We start from the raw sequence: 20,642 nt of genomic DNA, 5'->3' as shown, positions 1-20,642 counted from the left end.
GTATAATGTCTTTGAGGCTCTAGATGGAGCTTTCTAAAGTTCGAGAGAACAATTTAATATTTGGTTTGAGACCTCAATGTCTTTTTTACAGATATAATACACATATATACAAATGTTGTTGCATCGGAGGTTGACCCTCACTAGAGACTAAAGTCATGATATCTCAGCTTCTCCTGCTCTGAGTTAGAACAGTCTTTTAAAATCTGTCTCTTTTGAATCTTCCAACTTCATGGAAGAGCAATAAGAACTGGATAGCCCCTTTAAGGCTCAGTCAAATATGTATTCCAACTCTGTGGTGCATTTAGGGACCTCTATAAACTAAATGTTGCATCTCCATGTTTAGTTTGGACTCTGACAATAGTTATATGACCTGAGAGGTCAATAAGGTTAATATGATAAAAGACAACCACAGATTTAGGCCAACAACAGTCATAGGGCACTGAGATTTAAAGACATGCAGCAGTTATGTAAACTTGGTTATATCACACACTGGAAGGAGCAACCGGAGAATAAATGAAATGTTTTCACTTTTCTTCAACTTCGTTGTGATTTTAGAAGCAGCACCCTGAAAGAGATGAAATTGTGTGGTGGTGGGAAAGACTTGCGAAAAGATCTTAACAATAATTAATAGTAACCTGCTGGAAATTAAAGGTTGGACAAGATTCTCTACACCATGGCCTGGACATGAACCCTGATTCTTGCTTTGTTTTTTAACATGGTATTGTATATGCATGGCTAAAAGGCACAAATTCCTCACAAATTTAGTGAATGCTTCTAGTTTAATATTTTTGAATAAACTGCAGAAAAAAGGATGTGGAAATCCATAATTTGTCATATCAGGCATTTATTGAACAATTCAAACAGACACAACAAACATATTTCTCATTTTATAAGCAAATGCTGACTAACTTCATTAAATAAATATGATAATCTAGATCACAAGTAAATCAGCTTCGTGCTGTATCTGTTCTGGTAAACCATTTTGCCTGAGAGAGATTTAGGATTTGGGTTTAATAAAGTCAGTGCCCAAACTTAAAAATGCAGCATTTCTTTACACCTGGCCTGGCTCATGTCATAAATTCGTCACATCTTTCATGCAATTCAGATGTTAACAAATCGGCAGATGGGTCCACAACTCAAGTCCTCCAGTTAGACAACATGTGGATCCGACACATAGAAAATGCATAACTAAACATAACAAGGCTTGTATTTAACATTCAATCTCTGTTGTAATTCAATAATCATTGTCTGCATACAAATGCTCATATACAATTATTGTTATTGCGGACTGCTCTGTCAGAGGTCAATCCCTCCTCCATTCATTTTCAAGCTGCATATCTGCACGACATTTGTGGTAGCTGAAACAATCATAGCAGTCCAGACATCCTTTTCCCCTGCAACTTCCTCCAGCTCCTCCCAGGAGGATTCACAGGTGTGAAGTGTTGAAACCCCACCAGTACATCCTGGATCAAACCTGGGGTTTTATCCCTGGCACGTGTGGTTGGTTCACCTTCAACGTCAGCTTACGTTGCATCAGGTGTCCCAACCACTTGTACAAGCTCTTCTTAACTCAGGGGAGGCAGTGATTCAATAAATCTAATCTCGGGATGCACCGATCTGACTTTTTTAGTCCCGATACTGATACCTGGGCATCGGCTGATACCGAGTACCGATCCAATACCTGTGTTTAATTAATAAGCTGTATGCCTCACTGTGTGGAAGAGACTGAGATCATTATTTGTGAAAGGAACATCAGGCTTGACTTTAACAATAATTTACAACTTTGTAAAACAAAATGTAAAAAATAAATACATAAATATGAATTTACTGAATTGCTATCTCATAAAATAATGGTATCAGATACTTAATCCAGCTATTTGAGTCAGTATCGGACCGATATCAGTATCGGTGCATCTCTACATTGTCACAAAATGTGAGGCCAACCATCCTGTACGTTGACCTCCCTTTAGCTCAAAACTCATGATGCACTGATCTCAAATTAAATTCATACATAAAAGATCTTTAGGACCATGATCTTTAAAACCAACATGTTGATAAATAAGCTAGGCCAAGAGCTGTAGTGCAGCCATTCATTAGGGTCTCCAAGGCATGCTACGTGGCAAACAACTCATCAGCTTTCCATTTAAGTGTCTCTCTGAGCCACAGAAGGGTAGAAAGTGAGGTTGTGCTACACAGATCATTCTGACACTTTCTCTAGAAAATGTTTGGCAGTGGGTTTGGGTTCAGAAATTTCACCTGGAGCATGTCCTCAGAGGAAGCAGTCGACATTCTCAGAAGTAAGGGCACTGTGGATCTTTGAAGGAAAATAGTCACTGGCAAAGAGAAGAAAACTCTGACAAGAAAAAAACAGGGATAAGTGGCCTGTTTTTACTCTTTACCGTATGAATGGTTTCTTCCTGCCCACTCATTGCTCATCAGTTAGTTGTAGTGTAAGGAAGTGAAAATCAGGGTAGAGTGGCTAGTGAGGGGAAATAGATAATTGACTTATGTGTGGTTATAATACTGATGTAGGGAATACTGTAGATGTAGAGAATGAGTGAGAGTGGGAGTTGAGTATCCATCCACAGGAGGCTATGCAGCCTTCTCTATCATAAGATCAATGTCAACAGATATATAATTGAACTAGAACAGTGATAGCTTTGGTAAAATGTGTGAAAGCAAAAGCTGTGCATGGATCAAGAGTGCAGAGAAGGAGGTCTATGTCAAGATGCGGGCCACCTGGGACTGAATCTCAACATCAGGGTGTGAAAGCAGCTGGACCAGTCGGCTGTGGAGCTGGGAAGACTCATCCAACATGACCCGGAAGAGGCAATCCTGCTTCCGCCTCAGTTCATCAGCCACCTGTGCAGAGGGCCTCCAGGCCTTCAGGTTCCCTGTGAACGTCAGCAGTCTTAGAAGCACAGCAGGGGCCGTTCGTGCATCAAACAGCAGCACAACTGAAGCTGGTGCCTATGTCAAAAAGGTGAAAAGACCATCATCAAAATGATGATTTAGAATCAAACTTGGACTGACACAAGAGTTTGACTACAAACTAATTTGAATTATCTAATCTATTTTTTTGATGACATTTTAATGCAGAACCATGCGTACTAACTTACACATTCCCTTTATTCATACCTGAGATTGAACAATATCATCCATCATATCTGGATTGGATGACAAATTCACAAGGACTTTCAAAGCCTGAACCTGAAACGCAAATATTAGAAGTGCTTAATTCATACATATTACATTCACAGCTCTACTGGCCTTATCTGTTTTCTAAGAGCTACAAAGTTTCAAATGTTTGAAATGGTATTAATGTCAAAACATGTCAAAGCTATCAACAAGGTGTAACCTGAAAAGACACCAACCTGTAATGCTTCAAAGCTCACAACAAGTAGAGAGAGTAAAAGTGTAATTGATTCCTTCAGCAAATGTTGGTGTTTATCTGTGACTGAAAGGTTTGTCAGCAGCCTGAGAGCACCAAGCTGAAGGTCAGAGTTCACTGGTGACATCTCAATCAGCTCCAGCACTTGTGGCACATAGACCTATAAGGCATGGACATGAATATTTAAAACAAAACAAAACCATATTCAGCAACAGATTGCATTATTTTTGCTGTAGCGTATAAGGCCACATACCTTTATTTGTTCCTGGTTTTGGATGTTCATACACAGATTATTTAAAGAATTCAGAGTCTGCACTCTAACCTCTGCCGTAGGATCAGAGAGGAAACCAGCTATGATATGAATCCCTTCAAATTCCCGTATAAGATTCTGGAGAAATAGTAAAGAAAAATGTTTTTAAAAGATTAATAAAACATGACTGAAAAGAGTTAATGTCATACAGTATGAACTAAAACTTGACTGGCACCACTGACAAAGTACATCAGCTACATCACTTTCTAATGACATACCTTACAATTTAACATACAGCAACCAGAACTAACCTAACTAGCAGAAGGGTGCGTTTACGGTACCTGATTCACAGTAAAGGCAGCAGAATTCCCTAACGTAAGAAGTATCCGACATCTGTCTTGTGGATTATTGCTGGTCTGCAGACATGACAGCAGCATTTTCAAGTGCTGTGGATCCAGGTTGCCGGGGGACTGGTGGATGACTTCACCTACAGAGAAAGACAAACCACATAACAAACATTTAAGGATATTGTACAAGAGTTTGCACAGGAAGAGACAGTGAATGCCTACCACCCAGCTGTAGTTGTTGTTACTGAGTCTCTATGACTTGAGAACTCATCTTGGGATATTCCCTTTGGGTTTGGATGTATTTACTGTGCAAGCTCTCTGTGGTACCTGATGCAACATCCACAGGTCGGGGACAGACGACATCCAGTCCGGACACTCTGGCCAGCAGGCTGCCCGGCTGAAGGGTGGCTTCACTGGGCGGACTGCTCCTGACACCAGGACTTTCATTTGCAGCACTTTTCTTGTTTCTCTTGAAGCTCCCCCCGGTGATGAGTTTGTACAACCCGTAAGAAGCTCCAGCTCCGGCAACTATTCCAAGCAACGCTTTCATGTTCCCCAACCTGGGAGCAACGCTGCCATCGCCCATGCTGCTGCTGCTGCTGCTGCTTTAGCTCTGTTAGCTCACCTTTAGCTGCAGATGCTCTGAAACGCTGTGACTCGCCCGTTAACTAACCCGGCTCCTCAGCTAGCTAGCGCTGACGGAAACCCATCGAGACCCCTGACGTGATAATATCCACCCAGACTGATGTCGAAGGACGCATAGTTGTGACACCTGGAGGAGTTAGCCGAGGAGCTGCAGCTGTCACAACGTCCTGTGGCGTTGTTCCGGGCGGCTGGTGTTGCCAGATTTGACGGACAAAAAGAAGCCCAATCACAGTTAGAACCCGCCCAGCGGACATTTCACCTCCTCGCAATTATTGTATCACAGAGCTACAAGGGAATTACAATTTGAATATGATTGTAGTTTAAATTAAGTTGTAACAAAATGACAAGAAAGTACAAACGTGGCCTGAATCACCCTAATCCGCCCCAAAAGCAGGTTTACGCGTTCATTTAAACGGAGTAACGGTCCAATCTGGCAACTCTGACAGGCAGCTCAGAGTGGCCGACCAAATGTTTCACTGGGTGACTAGCAAAGAGTTTGTAACTATAAGCGAAGTTATCTTTCAATATATACATTTCGAATATGTAACAAACACTGTAAACATCTATTTGTTAAATGAAAAGGCGTGTGCGTCACATCGTTATTTTATTTATTTTAGTACTATACTATATCACACTCGAACATTAGTTGTCCAACACGTAGCTGACGTTACTAGAATAACGTCAGCTTCGTTACCTAGTTACCTAGTGCTTCGTTACCTAGCAACGTTGCATTCCCTCATAGAGATGGAGTACCAGGCCAAATCTGACCAACGCTAAATGGAGCCAACGCTCGCTTACAATAAACTATAAGAGCTTACAAATGTGTCAAAGACAGAACATGGCTGTAACAAACGCAAAGCCTGCTCTGAAAGAGTGCGACCTGCAACACTGTCTGCCGCAGATATATAAGGTATGTTACCGATGTGTAGACAGGTTAGAAGGCTGCATGTACAGAAAACACCACTACTGTCACCACTTGAGGATTTATTTCCCCCTGAATGTGAACAATCATTGCTAATTAAATGTATTTTTCCTTTGCCAATAGGCCATATTGACAGCTTCGTGCCTGTCGTGTCCCAATGATCCGATACAGTTTCTAAAGAACAGTCTCATGGCCTTCCAGGGACACGCTGACCTCCAGGAGGTCGACTGGTGGGTGACCTGTGACCTTGTGACCTGTGACCTGGACCTGTGACCTTGTGACCTGGACCTGTGACCTTGTGACTTTGACCTGTGACCTTGTGACTTTGACCTGTGACTTGCACATGTACAGTCTATGGCCTTTCCTTGAGATGGACACTTGGTGGCTCACTTGCTCAAGTTTTCTTTTAAAGTTACTGCTTGGAGGGAAAGTCCTCACATTAACAAGCAAGGTCCCCTTTACGTAGGTAGTAGCTATAATACAGTGGATTTACATAGATGTTTTATTATATTTATGCTCAGAGCAACACCCCTGGGGATCTTAAGCAGCCCTCACTATGTCCTCAATATTAAGTATTGACAACATTCAGGACTTTTTTTTTTTTTATGAAGAATAAACTGTCAAGTATCAACTTAGGTTTTTGTTCAGAGCATGCTTTTTCAGATTTAAATGAGTAGTCATGCACATTTTTAAAGGTTTAAATATTTTTGTTAAACTTTATTCTTTTTTTGAGGCACAAGTTTGTTGCTGATGCAGAACAGCGCCATGCAACGTCCTCTCGGACATGCAGGACTGTGGACACATTCTGTATGGATCCAGATGACACCATGGTACAGTATGGTTTAACTGGTACATCCATTCTTAAATCAGTGAGTGTGAGGTTTATCTCAAATTAAATTGATTTGAGTGCTTTTATAATAATTGCTGTTCTGTATTCCTCTCTAGATGTCCTATTGTCTGCTAGAGAAGGCCTACAACTGTTATAGGAAACATTTAACAAATTCTTGCTTCAGGTAGGTCTCCAGTGTTGGAGGCAAGATCAACACATAAGGGTTTGATTAATTGATTAAAGATTTTTAAGATAAAAAGGAAGAAAATTACCATTAGACATAAGCTCCATCACTATTCAGGTAGTTGATTTTCATTACCGTACTTGTTTGACTTAAGTGCTACCTTCAAGCACTAAGTGAAGCTTTAGGTAACCAAGATTGATTTTTAAAGACATTTTTTTCTTAACCATCACCGAACATAGTTTTGAGTAATATATTATCAAGATGCATGAGTCGATTCGCTGCTCAAATATTGGCGTGCTAGTCATTCATGACTGAAAATAAAGATTATCAACCTAAAAATACTGAAAGTTGATGAGTTTATCCCATGTGACACAATCAAGACAAGGCATTAAAATTATAATATTTAATGCCTTTATTAGTTACAGTGGATGTGTTAAGAGCTGAAGAAATGTGATTTTCCTCCCAGTTGAAGATGGCACCAGATCCTAATGAAAACAAAAAGAAGTGAGACTTTAGTTTTGTGAGCATTAACATTCACAATAAAAATACTTACCCATATTTACAAAATACTGCATGTCAGCAATTTCACCTGCATTTAAGAAAGTTTTAATGTTTTTATTCTAATTAATCATAAGCACAACAGTTTAATTCACAAGTAAAATATACAAGTTTTACATACCATTTATCTCTCCAAGTTTTTGATTTCCTTTACTGTTCAAATCCTTTTACATTGTGGGATCCAGAGTTCTTGTATTCATCCAGCTGATAAGGTGCATAACTGGTCTTTGATAGAGATACTTTGCTCCTTACGTAGCCGTTTCTGGATTTCACAACATATGCATTTACAGATGGTGGTGAAATGTTGGTGCCCTTTTCAGGAGTCAGCCTTTTTGTAATACCTCCATTCCTCCTTAAGACACCACTTAAAGTGAAAGCAGAACCCTTGGATGCAGACAGCCGTTTAGGAGGGCGGTAGACCATGTTGCCAGGCTCTTTATTCATAATGGCTGGACGCTTCAATAATTTAGTCGGTTTTATGAAGGTCTGTCGTAGGCCAGGTTTGGTTGCACTTGCATAATCACCATTTAGAGAAATGCCTCGTCTTAGTGGGGTAGAAAAGGAGCCTAGGGAGTTTCTGGCACCACGTATATCCGAGATTTCATTATTGATTCCAAAGTTCCTTGACATGACTAATCTTGAAAAGGGTTTTTCTATTGCTGAGGTTGGAGCCAAGTTGGTTAGGGAGTTGAAATTTGCATCACCGAGTCTGACGAGCGATAAGATCCCACTCTTGGTTGAATCTAAGCCACTAGAAATTGGGGTATTTTCAGCCTTTTGTCTTGATCCCTGGGTGGCAGAGACTACATTCTGTCTGGAGAGGTCCGATTCCTCCTCATCTTTTGTCTGGGAAGTTAAGGGGGAAGGATGACTTACACTTACTGTCTGGTCTTGGAGATAGCCATCATGTCTGCTTGAGCCAGGAAAAGGGCTGGAAGGTTGCACAGTAAACATTGTGTAGGATCTGCCTGGCTTCTTTCTATTGAAAGCTAAATTAGCATCATGTGGGCTTCTTGGTTGAACTCCCACAGGAACAGTACTACTCTTTGATGAAGGGTTATTAGAGCTTGAAGAAACAGAGCCAGTAGATAAAGGCAGGTGGGCTGTGGGCGTGTAGTTTATATTGTTCGATTGCTTGCCAACAGTGGGTTGATAGACCTGAAATGATTTAGCTGGTCTTTTATTTTGTTTTGGTTGATAATCTTGGAAGTAGAGTTGACCTCTTGGTAAACTGACATATACACTGTGGCCATAGGAATTCAAAGATGGGGGCATTGGTGCAGACAGGACATTGGCTGGAGGCACTCTGTTTAGTTCCTGACTTTGGAAATCTTTACCAAGTTCAAAATCAGATAGTTTTCGATCCCCTGTTAAAGAGTCTTTACTGGGAAATATATATTTTGATTGTTGCCGGACATTCTGCTCAGAGGTTGGAGTCTTACTTGGATAGTCGCTGTAATCCTGAGATGGGCTGTTTGGAGGGTCGACAGGGGATGCAGTCACACGGCCACTGAAAGAAAAATAATCTCCAAATGAACCAGAGGGTGTTTGTTCAGGGAGCTTGTAGCTTGTTGACTTAACAGCTTCGTTTCTCACATCAGGAGGACTTGGGAAAATATCAGGGTTTTCCCCAGAAATGCCAGCACTGTCAAAACTTCCATAATTACTTGAAACATGCTCTTTGGCTGCTAAATGCTGGCGTGGGTAGAGAGCAGGGCCCGGGCCATAGTCTTGGTTGTCATAAAAACTGTTAGAAATGAGGCTTGCACTGGCGTCGACATGATCAGGGACAGAGAGGCTTTCACTTGGCATTTGGTATTTGGCGCCCTGTTCACCTTGTTCAAACGCTGTTTTCATAGCTTCACTCCAGACTTCATTTCCACTGGAGTCATCATGGGCGGGGCCTTCTTTTGCAGAATAAGACTCAGAGTCTGTGTCTTGCTGCCCCTTAACATTTACATTTTGGGTATTGGAAGCCATCTCGTTTTCCATCGTTTCCTGTGCAGTTTGAAAATGTCTTCCCATGTCATTTCCTGGTATTAAGAAGGATCTCTTCAATGATTCTATAAACCGTTTGAAATCTTTGATTGTTGGGAAACTGGTGCCCTCCATAGTTCTCTCTTGTGTGTGCGCCTTCACTAAAAGGCCAAAGGGGTGTCGATAACCAGAACCTTTATGCTCATATTCTGATACAGGGGGAGAGTAGATGACATCATGTTCTGACTCTGGTTTGCTTTTTTCCATCTCTTCACCAAGACTAGTAACAAAGCTGGCATCCTCATTATTTTCATAGGGGGCTGATTCTATCTGAAAGGGAACAAAGCTTTGGTGTCTCATAGCTTGCATCTCATCCATTGGACTAACAGAGTCTTGGTTTGGGTTTAAAGATGCTCCAGAATGAAACTGGTTTAATGTTTGTGGACCAAGCACTCCTTCATGGCTACTTAAGTCATCATCATTGAGAGAATAGCCATGTGCAAAATTGTAACCTAACAGGGAATAAACAGACATCACATTTAATTCATATAGTTGAACGTGGTCTGGAATTATACAGAAATTCTTACCTTTTTGAGGAGGAAAACAGATACAGCCCCACAACAACAGAGAGCAAAGCCAAGAAACCCTGAAAAACAATTCAGTTAGAAAGATAAAAGTAACTCAAGCCAAATTTATTTAAAAATACACTTTAAAAATTGTATTTTATTCACCCAAATTGAAGAGCCATGGCAGTGAGTTAAATCCACGTGCAGCAGCAGACTGTTGATTAAAATTACCAGCCCAGATAACAGTCAGTCATACTCCGTCCTTTGTTTCCCATGAAAATTTGGGAGCAAGGAATGATAGGAAAAGTTCAAGGAAGGAATCCTTTTGCAGATTCGGCTTCCACTGATTGCAATTAGGTGATTGTAGACAGCTGGTGCTGTGAGCAAATCAACCACATTGGACAAGCACAGGTGGAGAATTTATTCAAAGGGCTTCATGGTGAGGGCTCAAATATCACTAAAACCATCCAGAAATACATCTGGATGATGATAGCTTTAAAACATCTGTTCCATTCCTTCATGTTTTTTTGTGAATGCACGCGTTTTGAATATACACATTATATATACACATTATATATACATGAATCATTGTACATGATGAAAGGGAGACGATAACAAATAACCTTTCTCAAAAAGATTACATTTCTTTAATTAATCCACAAAATATCAATAAAACATTGATAATGCCAAGAAAGAGCGACTCAGATGTCACTCGGAAATTTGACCCATGTGAATGAAAGTCCTGAATGGTTTATCTGGATCATTGTCAACAAGTTGCTGAGTTCATGATGATATTCTATTTCACAGATTGCCTTTCACCTGTCTATTGTCAGTACCGACCGCTACGTCATTGACCTTTTGTGCAGTCTCTCACAATCTCCTGTCTGAATGTTCAAACCAGCTTAAGTTGAGATCATTGTTAGAAAATAAAAATTGAGATATAATGATAATATTTCAGTCTTGCTGTCTCTAATCCTGTTGAGTTCATACAGGGTTCTGACAGTCTGCCTGTGTACCTTCCCACTGAATTAATGATGAGCTGTGTTTGCTGTTTGGGACAGGAAGTGGAAGAGGTTCACTACACAGAGCAAGAGAGGTACAATAGAGCTGGCTCTGAAGATGGACAAGGCAAAGAAACATTATGAGAGGAAATGCCAGTGGCTTGCACTCACCAAATGGTCAAACTGTGTAAAATTACACAAGAAGACACAGGCAGGTAGGTGGTTACATAATTATTTCTGAATGAAAAAGTAATCATGAGGAGTTTTGACTGTTTTTTCAAGCTGTGACTCTGTGGTATATATTTTAGAGCCAGAGAAAATATGCAGTGTGGTTAAGAAATGGGTCCAAACTGAAAATCTTTCCCGACAAACATTTCTTCCCCACTCTATACACCAACTCATCTGACTCATTTTGTCCCCTGCTCTTTTAACTCTGACTCTACATTTTTGAGCTAAATTTCCCTTGAAATTCAGAACAATCCAACTTTATGAACATAATATTTTTGCTCTAATTTAGCCCACATGTTATCCTCTGTTGAAAAAAGATGCCTAAGTCTAAATACGTGTGCTGATCAAAAGTGATGGACATCTTTTATTCTTTTCAACTTAGTTGCCATCGAGAAACTTGAGAGACTTGTAAACGCTGGCCGCCTTAAGCGCATCATAGCTGCATGGCGTAATGTTGCAAAGGACTCAAAGAAGGCAAAAGAGTACTTTAAGGTAAACATTTATTTAGAAGTATAGTAAAGAATATAATGAATTGTACCAATTTTATACATTTCTTTATTTTGTGTGAATCTTGCAGAGGATGGAAATGGGGCTTATTGAAATCCGCAACAACGTCCATCAGATCGGGGAAGGATGTGACGGACTCTCAGTTCTCCCTGCTAGCCTCTCAAGGAAGGTAAATCCTAGCAGCTTCATGTGTCTGTTAACTAAGCAGTGATGATTTCATATTTGTTACATAAGACTTAAAGTGAACACTCTGAAAATGTTCCTCCAGTCTCTTTGGGGCCAGTTGATTAATGTCAGTTGAAGCTCATTGTGGTCTAGTAAACCTATTACTCATTTCCAAAGAGTGGAACGCATCTGTTGTTTTGCATATCACTAATAATATTTTTGTAGGTAATATATAATTATAAGAGACCTTTCATACTAGTGGCTTTATAGTTTTAAAAATATATATGAAAAACTCTTTTTGACTCTGCTTGCACCTACCAGTGATAGCCCCTGTTTGTTTTGGATTCACATTCGCTGGAAAAGGGAGTGCAGTTCTGGCTTTGTTTGCTCTGGTGTTTCTGTCCAACGCCTCTCCTGATAAATATTGTAGTGCTTCTGATTGACTGTGTTTGGAGTAGGAAAGAGTACAGTTACATCACACTGCCTTGCAAAGTGGCTGTGAATCCTGCCTGTTATGATTTAGGTGCTTAACTGTCCCCTTGACATTGCACAAACATTTCTAAAGTGACAACTGGTTACTCTGGTATTGGTGAAATAAATACAAAAAAGGAAATGTCTTCACCTTTCCACATAATCAATTATGTCATATGATTGTTTTTTCTTCAGATCTTCCAATATTTAGAGTTGCGAGACTTGCTCATGTGTGCTGAGGTATGTTGCACATGGAAAGCTATCATCCAATCAGGCACACTGTGGAGTCAGGTCTGTACTGGGAAACGGTTCTTGTATATAATTCAAAGTGGTGTGTACAGTTTGACCTGAAATAGGAGTATACATTTTCCCTAATCTGTGTCCCTGTTAGATTAACTTCTCTGTGGAGAAAGACTGGATAACAGACAGCACAATGAAGCAGATTCTGCAAAGCTACCGCCCATTTGTCATCCATCTCAATCTGCGTGGCTGCACGGCTCTAAAATGGCCCAACTTGAAATGTATAAGTGAGTATTTGCCTGTTGCCAGATTATTTTGTTTTTGTTTCATGTGCAATACCCATGTTTCACTTAGGTGTGCATTGACACATAAAGACAATATTTTTATTGTTATAATTTGTCAGATAGTCAATAAGTTGTCAACTCTTATAAGACAACAAATATGAAAAGACGTAGTTTCTCCATCTGATACAGACAGAAAGAAATGAAAAAGAAATGAAGGGAAAACAAAGAGACTTTTCAAAGTCTAATTTTAGGACAAAGTTTCACTTGAGTCAAGACAGCCTGATGATTTGGTATTTCTGGGGTGCTCTCAAGTGGCTCGGCTCCAGCTCCTCCTCCTCCAGTTCTCCCTGCACTTCCATTGGTGTGTTCCATAGTTCAGGGTCTGTTTGGTCTTGATCTGTTCTGCTGTGCTGCCTGTCCTTTGGACACTCTCTGTTGTAGGAATGCACATACTCTGCTACACTCTCCCCAGTATGTTCAGGAGGGGATCGGCACAAAAGGCCAGAGTGTCTGACCACTGGGTGCAGTCGCAGCCAATACACCATATAATGGATGCTGGAAAGAAATGCAATCACTTTTTAATAATTATTTACATTTGTCTGAAGAAAAATATTGCAAAGATTCATCCAAAAAACTCACCTATAGTCACACACCCATGGGTTCCCTCCCAGTTTTAGCTGTGACAGGAAGTAAAGGTCTTCAAGGACACCGTACTTGACAAAATGCAGGCTGTTGTTGGACAGGTCCAGCTCCCGTAGGTGCAGCAGCCCATACAGGGAAGCTGTGAGAGAGAAAAGAAGGAGCGTGAGCATAACATCCATTTACTTCTTGCTTCTCTCAGTTCAGTTCTATTAAGACAGGCCTGTTGCTTTTTATTATTTACCAAGAAAAGTAAAAGCCAGTGGTGCAATCAAACTCTGATAGGAGTTCAGTTTGTGTCAAAATCACTTAAGCAGAGTGATCATATTATGTCCGAAACCCTCTCAGCTTTCCCACTATAAATAAAGCCGATCGTGTATACACAAAGACGTCTCTAAAAAGGGTATATTGGAAACAGAAGTCAGCAGCAGTTGTATAACGGGTACTTAACCTTTGGCCCTCCATATGTTTTCCATCTGCCAAAGAAAAACTTTGTTTGTGTAGGTTTTCATGCTGAATATTACCGGAAATGAATTGGTATGCAGGAATAATAGCACAAATACCCGTGTCAATGTGCTCCATGTTGTTATGACTGATGTTAAGGGTTCTGAGGCCCCTTGCTCGGTGGAAATCTCTGGGTTTGAGATGACGGATTGAATTATGGGACAGATCGATATGAACAACATCCTCTGGAATACCTGTAGGCACCTCAGTTAGACCTAAACATAAAGGAGAAGGGGTTACTTAAATGGTTCTCAAATACATTTCATTACTTTGCCTCAGCCAAAACTGTGCTTCATTCATATGTTGAGTGTTTTTTCATCTATTCCATCCACATTTGTTCAACCAAAAACTGCACCAAGAAATCATCTTGAGTTTAGTCTTAGTACTGCAAGTGAAAAATTGGCAGCGAGACAGATTTATGCTCCGCCTTTATCCATAATCAGAATTTCCTGCTGCCGGTATGAGGCAGATAGTTGTAACTCAGTATTTGATTTACAGTATTTTTAGGTAAATTTAAATTGCAACAGCCTTATTCTAATGTATTAGCCAGACTCTGTTTAGTTCAAGCATTCCAAGTAATTCACAAGGTGACAAATTACTATAAAGTCGTATCAGTCACAGGTTAAGGAAGCCAACAACATAACGTTGAATAGAAAACACCTGAAAAACCAGATGTGTCTCTTTGCCAGTTCTGAGTCTGGCCCTGAAAATGTTTTGAGTAATGGAAGTTATGTCATCCAGTCATGCGAATATTTAATCACAAACATACGAGCTCTTTTACATGATGCTTCATTTTTTTCCTAACCTCTATGTTGCATAAGAAACACATGTGCTGAATTTATAAAAAAAAACATCAGGGTAAGTACATTTAATCACACTCATTTAGGGAAAAGCTGATTGTGAACTTGCCTCGGTTCCTGCAGTCCATCCGTATTTGGGGGAAACGATAGGTATGGCAAGATGTGGTTGCGTCTGGTTTTGTGCGAATGGGAATGGGCTGTACAGGGTCTATGGGATCTGTTTGGTCCCCCTGTTGGTCGCCTGATGGGTCTGTCTCCTTACAGAGTAACTTTGGGTCAATCTGCTTCAACTTCATGCCTTTTAGCCTGCTGGGCTCTGCACACCTAGAAGAGGTTTTCAACGTTCAGTCACGTTGAAAACAGATGTGATATTTGCAGGCTCTCTGTTATTCTGAGAATCAGAATAACAGAGAGCCTGCAAATGAGAGCAATAGATAGTCAAATAGTCAAACTATTTTTGTGGAATCCCTCACCTGGCATGATTTCCCAGATTACGGTTGCTTGGGACCTGAAGGGTGCGTATAAGACTGTCCATAGGGCAGAGACAATTCCAGGGATTATCATATAGACGTAGGTAGCCAAGGTTTGGCATGGGGATGAGAGCCTCCTCGCTAAGTGATCCCAGGCGGTTGTGCTGCAGCAGCAGGGTTGTAAGGCGTGTCAGGCCCTGGAAGGCCCCTTCCTCCACTAAAAAGATCTGATTCTGCTGCAGGTCCAGACTGATTAAACTCTCAAATCCAGAGAAGGCGTCTTCACGAAGGACTTTGATGCTATTACGGGCCAGAAGGAGGTGCTTTGGTTGTTTGGACCAGGTCTGTGAGGTGGGAATGGAGGTGAGGCGTCGGTCCTGACAGTCTATGAAGACGTCTCCAGATTCTGTCACCTCTGAGCAGTCAAGCCTGGAGGGGCCCGATCTGCCGCTACGCCCAACACCTCTCATACTGACAAAATCAATGAATTACTTTTCACAGTCTAGACAGTGGTCATTAGAGTAGGTGAAAAATGGTTTGAACAAACTAGAGTTAATCCATACCTGTCCCGTGTGAGTTTGTGTCTTGCTGCTCTGAGGCCTCTGCCCTTCCCTGCTCTTTTCGTGTCGATGGATGGGAGCAGGAGGAGGAGCAGGGAGGCTAAGAGGAGAGACGAGGTCACTTGCATCCTGTGCCCTGCAGTTATTGTCTTTTCAGTAATAAGAGCTGGAGAAAAGTAGGATTTTAGGGATACAAATCTTAAGAAAACAGGCCTGGACACAGAAGCAATGGGTGAAAGGTGAACAGTGTTGTTGATGGAACACAGCTGCTGCTTATCCTGAGGAAAAAGAGAGAGGTAGCACGTTATGTAAGAGACAGGCGCTGTTCAGGAATGTGTATGCAGCTTTGAAAGAAGGCAGAATACTATGACAGAAGTTGTTTTTTTACATACTGTTGTAAATTACTTTATTATATCACAATTTGCTTATAATAATTATAGCAAATTGTTTCTAAACGTGGACATCATAGTAGTTGACCAGCCGTTTCTTCTGCACTTTACTCTGCATTGTGTTTTCTCAGGTGAATGCAGAAATCTCCAGGACCTAAATTTGTCAGAGTGTTTTAATGTTACAGTAAGTAAACATTTTAAGACTATGATGATATTGTATAGATGCAAAAATCCAAATCTATAAAATTGCATCATCTTCAAATCACATGTACTATTTTACTCTTTACAATATTTTCTGTAGTTGAATGACAACTAGTTTGTTGAAATTGATAAATAATGATAAAGATCGGTCATTTAATAAATCAATAAAATGTCCATTGACAAATTGTTTTAAAAAGTAGTTTTACCCTGTTTTAGTAATTATAATTTGTACATAAAACTGAAAACTTCATTAAAGTCAAATAGTTTAAATGTTTGTTAATGCATTGTTGATTGTGATATTAGACTGTTCTATGCACTCTAAGTACAGGTACCTTGCTGGGAGAACCTAAAGTAACATACAAATCTCTGCTCTTTAACAGGATATGATGGTTCAGAGAATTGTCGAGGGCTGTCCCTGTCTGCTCTACTTGAACCTTTCTTGCACACTTATAACAAACAAAACTCTGAAAGAACTGTCCAGGTAAACCTCCAGTTATAACAAACTTCTATTTCGCTAAGATTTATGCCCTAAACTGAGGTCCAGCTCACTCACATCTCCAAATTGAACAAACAAATCCCGGTATGATATTCCTTTCTGGCCTCCTGCCCCTTGGTTCCAAGAAATATATTTATTTCTGTGTGTCCAATCTGATCCAAATGGGCTTGTCTGAGAACAGCTGCCTGGTGCCAATTTAATGATTAAAAGGAACAGATGTGGCACTCATAACATAACGTTTGATTACATTGATGATAGAATTGCAGGTTCAGATTTCAGTCATTAGCTCTCTCCCTCATGGGCAGTAGTATTATGCAAAATACCAATGCATGTATTCAAATTTAAGATTTTGTTAAAAAATAAACAACAAAACAACCAACTATAATCTACAAAAGACTAAACACAAACAAGTTGCCCTCCGTTTGTATATAAACTAATCTAACTATTGATTTTAAACAGGAATTGTCTCAACCTTCAATACCTGAGTCTGGCGTACTGTTACAGATTCACAGATAAAGGGTTCATGTACCTGACCACAGGGAAGGGCTGCCACAATCTCCTTCACCTCAACTTGTCCGGCTGCACTCAGGTCAGTTGGTATGCTCCCCTCAGTTTGGTATAATGTCACTCCACTCAGCTTCAGCTGTAGAAGGACTCCCGTTTTTTGCCTTATGAAAGTTGAGGTTCAGTCCACCTTGGATAAATCCAGTCAATCCTCTCTGTTTCCCCGTGTTGGAGTTTCTGGCTGAATTCTGGTGACTGTTTACACCCCGAGCTCAGAGTAAATGAACAAAGATCTGAAGGAGAGGGAGAGGAAAAGGCGGCTGTGGTCAAGAGGAGGGCTGGGTTTATACAATAATTTCTGGCCCACCCACTCACCCTGTGCACTCTCCATAACATAACACACGTGCACCGCAACATAAAACACACTTTTCCTCTGGGAATGTGGATTAGTTTGTTCCAGATGTTTCACTTTTTTAGGGCCCTGACAACGTGAGCAGCAAGAAAAACGGCTTCCAGGAGAATGATTCAGATTCCAACGCGCACGCATTTTTTCCTCTCTCTCCTCCCAGATGACTGTAAATGGGTTCAGATACATTTCTGCCGGATGCCCTTCACTCAGGGAGATTGTGATCAATGACATGCCTACGCTATCAGACAGCTGTGTCTTGGTAAGTTTCTTTAATTACTAACACATCACTGGTTTCATACAGTCAACATCCTAGCTCTGGAATGTTAAACAAAGACACGAACAACAAGGAATAAATTACAAAATAATTTGCTTTGACAACTCATACCATGTCCACACACCCTTAACCCCTAGCAGCAGAAATAATTGTTGAATCTTACTCTTTTGTAACAGGCGCTAATTGCCAGATGTTCCTGTCTGTCTGCCATTTCTCTGCTGGATGCTCCTCATCTTTCCGACGTTGCCTTAAAAGCCATCGCTGGTGTCGCCAAACTGAAGACTTTTAGGACGGAAGGTGAGGTCTATTATTCTATTATTTCTACATACACAGAAAAGATAGAGGTAAATCTGTTCCATTTATTCTGTCTGTTCTACACACTGTGTGCACTTTAGGTAACAACCAATTAACAGACACGAGCTGGAAGGCCCTGTGCAGCAGCTCACAAGGCCTCCGCAGACTCCACGCTGCAGAATGCTCCAGAATGACTGATGCCAGCCTCAAATATGTGGCCAACCTCAAGAACCTGCACAACCTGGACATCTCACTTTGTGACAAGTGTGTGTGTTTGTTGCTGCTGAAGTTTTAGATTATGTGCATTATTATGATATTGCATGACCTAATGGGTAGACTGTGTGTCTTTCAGGGTGGGTGATGCTGGGATCCAGTATCTGACAGAAGGTTCCTCATCCACCAAACTGAGAGAGCTGAATGTTAGTTACTGCAATCTCATTACAGACACATCTGTAAAGAGGATTGCACAAAGGTATGTAGTGACTTCACACACAACACAGACATATTTCATTTTGGTTTGTTAAATAGTGTCATGCTACAGCTTTTTTTGTGTTGCTTGTGTTTGTGTGCACAATTAATCAGGTTGTGTAAACTGTACCATCTCAACTTGAGTTATTGTGAGAGACTGACTGATAGGAGTCTGGAGTGGTTGAGTGGCAGCTCTATCTGCTCTCTTGACATCAGCGGTTGCAACATCCAGGATCAGGTATTGTTTGTTACTCTCACAATTTCCTTAAAGAAAAATACAATTGGCCCAAGTGGAGAACAGCCTGTAACTTTGTATTTGTTTTTATAGGGCCTGGTGGCTCTTGAGGGAATTTGCTTGAAGAAGTTAGTCCTTGCCGAATGTGTCTCCGTCACAGATATTGGCATGGAGGTACAAATCTTACTAGAGTTGCAACACATGGCCAGATGTGTTGAAACAGTTTACAACTTTTTGTGGGTCCGAGTTTACTTTCTCTTTTAGCTGAAAGGAAATTCCTAGAAAAGAAATTCCAATAAAAGTCAATCATGTTCACAGGTGTTGTTGTTTCCCTTACCGACTACTAAGAGATGTAAACAGAAGATGTGTATGTCTTCTTCAAGACATGGTTCCTCTCCGCATTCATTTTCACCCAACATATCTCTCTCGTCTCTTTTGTTCCTCATGAGGGCAGAAGCTGTGTAAGACTGTGAGAGATCTGGAGCATGTCGATGTGTCTCACTGTGTAGCTCTGTCAGACCCGGCCATCAGAGCGATTTCATTTTACTGCAGAGGTCTAGTCACACTGCGGATGTCAGGGTGTCCAAAGGTACACACACATGCTTACACACACTTATTTGCCACTAAATGTTCATTTCAAGTCAAATATTTCATTTTTTCCATCTGTCCTGCTTCAGATGACAGATATGGCAGTTCAGTATCTGACAATTGGATCTCAGTACCTGCGAGAACTAGATGTGAGTGGCTGTGTTCTTCTCACCGATCGCAGTCTCCGAAACCTAGAGAGGGTCTGTCCTCCTCTCTGCTCCATCGCGATGGTCTGCTGCAGCGGCATCTCCAAGTAAGGCACAGTTAGGTAGAGCCCTGCAAAGTTAGAATCCTGCACGACAGCTTTGAAATGACCAAAGAGCATTTCTTCCTGTAGGGTGGGCGCTTTAAAGCTTCAGCCACATGTGAAGCACTGGGAGCACAGCAATGACAACCCTCCATACTGGTTTGGATACAACACAGGCCAAATAGTGCATCCAGTCACAAGACCCATCAAGACGGATGACACCTGTGAAGTGGCGGAACAGCAGTCAATGATGACAAGAACAGCAAGTACAGAGAGGATATAAACATATCTCAATAGTAATGATATTGTAAAAAAACAGCCCCATGTAATCACAGTGACCATCATTTTTGGGAGATTATTTCCAGAGATAATCCACACAAAGATGAATCCTATGGTTAAAAATCCCAAATCACAGGATAGTTATCAGATCAAGTCTCACCTGTCTGGATAGAGACATAGCACTGTCACAGCGGCACACTGACACGTTGTTTCCTGACATTGGAATGTCCTTTGCTTTTCTGTTTTGAGTTTGATGCAGTAGGCCACTTTATGGGTCCACATAAATTGTTACACAATGTCTTTGAACCTGCAATGTTATATAACCGATCCATGAACATTTGTGATTTCCGCTCTGAACTTTTATGCAACGGTTTTCCTTGGGGGTGAGTTAGGGATCCTTTTTTTCAGTTTATTGTAACGCTATTGTTTCGCTTCTATAATATAGTATATTTCATTTGCACAAAGACAACATAATTGTTTATTGCTCCACATATTTCACACTGTCAGCAGTCAAATCACTGTGTGGATGGAAAGTTGGCATCTTTAGCACTATGCTATGACCATCATTGGTTTCTAATTATTTAAGAAATGTTATACGTTTATATATATTAAAGTACAAAGCACTTTAAATTCAGAACTTGTTCAAATTTATTGTATTTTCTTTGTTTATAAGTCTATGCAGTGTCTCTGCACTTTTGTGTCTTTTCCCCTCTAGAAATA

General features: G+C 40.7%; 4 protein-coding genes across 5 annotated transcripts; 1 reads left to right on the top strand and 3 right to left on the bottom strand.

The window, feature by feature from the left end:
* Positions 1-843: 843 nt before the first annotated feature.
* armc10 (armadillo repeat containing 10) lies at positions 844-4,845 on the bottom strand. The gene is made up of 6 exons (XM_054620831.1): positions 4,316-4,845; positions 3,983-4,128; positions 3,645-3,779; positions 3,375-3,551; positions 3,139-3,210; positions 844-2,970 (listed from the first exon to the last, which is right to left on the bottom strand). Exons 1-6 carry the CDS (start codon positions 4,572-4,574, stop codon positions 2,719-2,721), a joined length of 1,041 nt encoding a protein of 346 aa, XP_054476806.1. The 5' UTR covers positions 4,575-4,845; the 3' UTR covers positions 844-2,718.
* A 626-nt stretch (positions 4,846-5,471) lies between these two features.
* fbxl13 (F-box and leucine-rich repeat protein 13) lies at positions 5,472-20,593 on the top strand. The gene is made up of 21 exons (XM_054619522.1): positions 5,472-5,543; positions 5,679-5,824; positions 6,289-6,385; positions 6,501-6,568; positions 10,731-10,885; positions 11,281-11,390; positions 11,476-11,574; positions 12,237-12,332; positions 12,433-12,568; positions 16,059-16,111; positions 16,509-16,609; positions 17,084-17,213; positions 17,698-17,796; positions 17,988-18,108; positions 18,207-18,369; positions 18,458-18,577; positions 18,688-18,811; positions 18,902-18,982; positions 19,263-19,397; positions 19,486-19,649; positions 19,734-20,593. The coding sequence occupies exons 1-21, from the start codon at positions 5,472-5,474 to the stop codon at positions 19,924-19,926; spliced, it is 2,463 nt and encodes an 820-aa protein (XP_054475497.1). The 3' UTR covers positions 19,927-20,593.
* Positions 6,956-9,977, bottom strand: LOC129108897 (uncharacterized). The gene is made up of 4 exons (XM_054620821.1): positions 9,835-9,977; positions 9,691-9,749; positions 7,248-9,615; positions 6,956-7,053 (listed from the first exon to the last, which is right to left on the bottom strand). Exons 1-3 carry the CDS (start codon positions 9,849-9,851, stop codon positions 7,277-7,279), a joined length of 2,415 nt encoding a protein of 804 aa, XP_054476796.1. The 5' UTR covers positions 9,852-9,977; the 3' UTR covers positions 6,956-7,053; positions 7,248-7,276.
* Positions 12,475-17,242, bottom strand: LOC129108898 (leucine-rich repeat-containing protein 17-like). Of its 2 annotated transcripts, none has more exons than XM_054620822.1 (7): positions 17,154-17,242; positions 15,542-15,704; positions 14,982-15,449; positions 14,618-14,832; positions 13,768-13,923; positions 13,205-13,346; positions 12,475-13,120 (listed from the first exon to the last, which is right to left on the bottom strand). In XM_054620822.1, exons 2-7 carry the CDS (start codon positions 15,664-15,666, stop codon positions 12,835-12,837), a joined length of 1,392 nt encoding a protein of 463 aa, XP_054476797.1. In that variant the 5' UTR covers positions 15,667-15,704; positions 17,154-17,242; the 3' UTR covers positions 12,475-12,834. The 2 variants fall into 2 exon arrangements, with proteins under 2 accessions (XP_054476797.1, XP_054476798.1); XM_054620823.1 differs by having other exon boundaries at positions 15,542-15,816; positions 17,154-17,223.
* Positions 20,594-20,642: the final 49 nt, after the last annotated feature.

The sequence above is a fragment of the Anoplopoma fimbria genome, chromosome 19 (genome assembly GCF_027596085.1).
Source record: "Anoplopoma fimbria isolate UVic2021 breed Golden Eagle Sablefish chromosome 19, Afim_UVic_2022, whole genome shotgun sequence".
NCBI lineage: Eukaryota > Metazoa > Chordata > Actinopteri > Perciformes > Anoplopomatidae > Anoplopoma > Anoplopoma fimbria.
The sequence above is the reverse complement of the archived record's forward strand: the minus strand, read 5'-3'. Positions and strand labels throughout refer to the sequence as shown.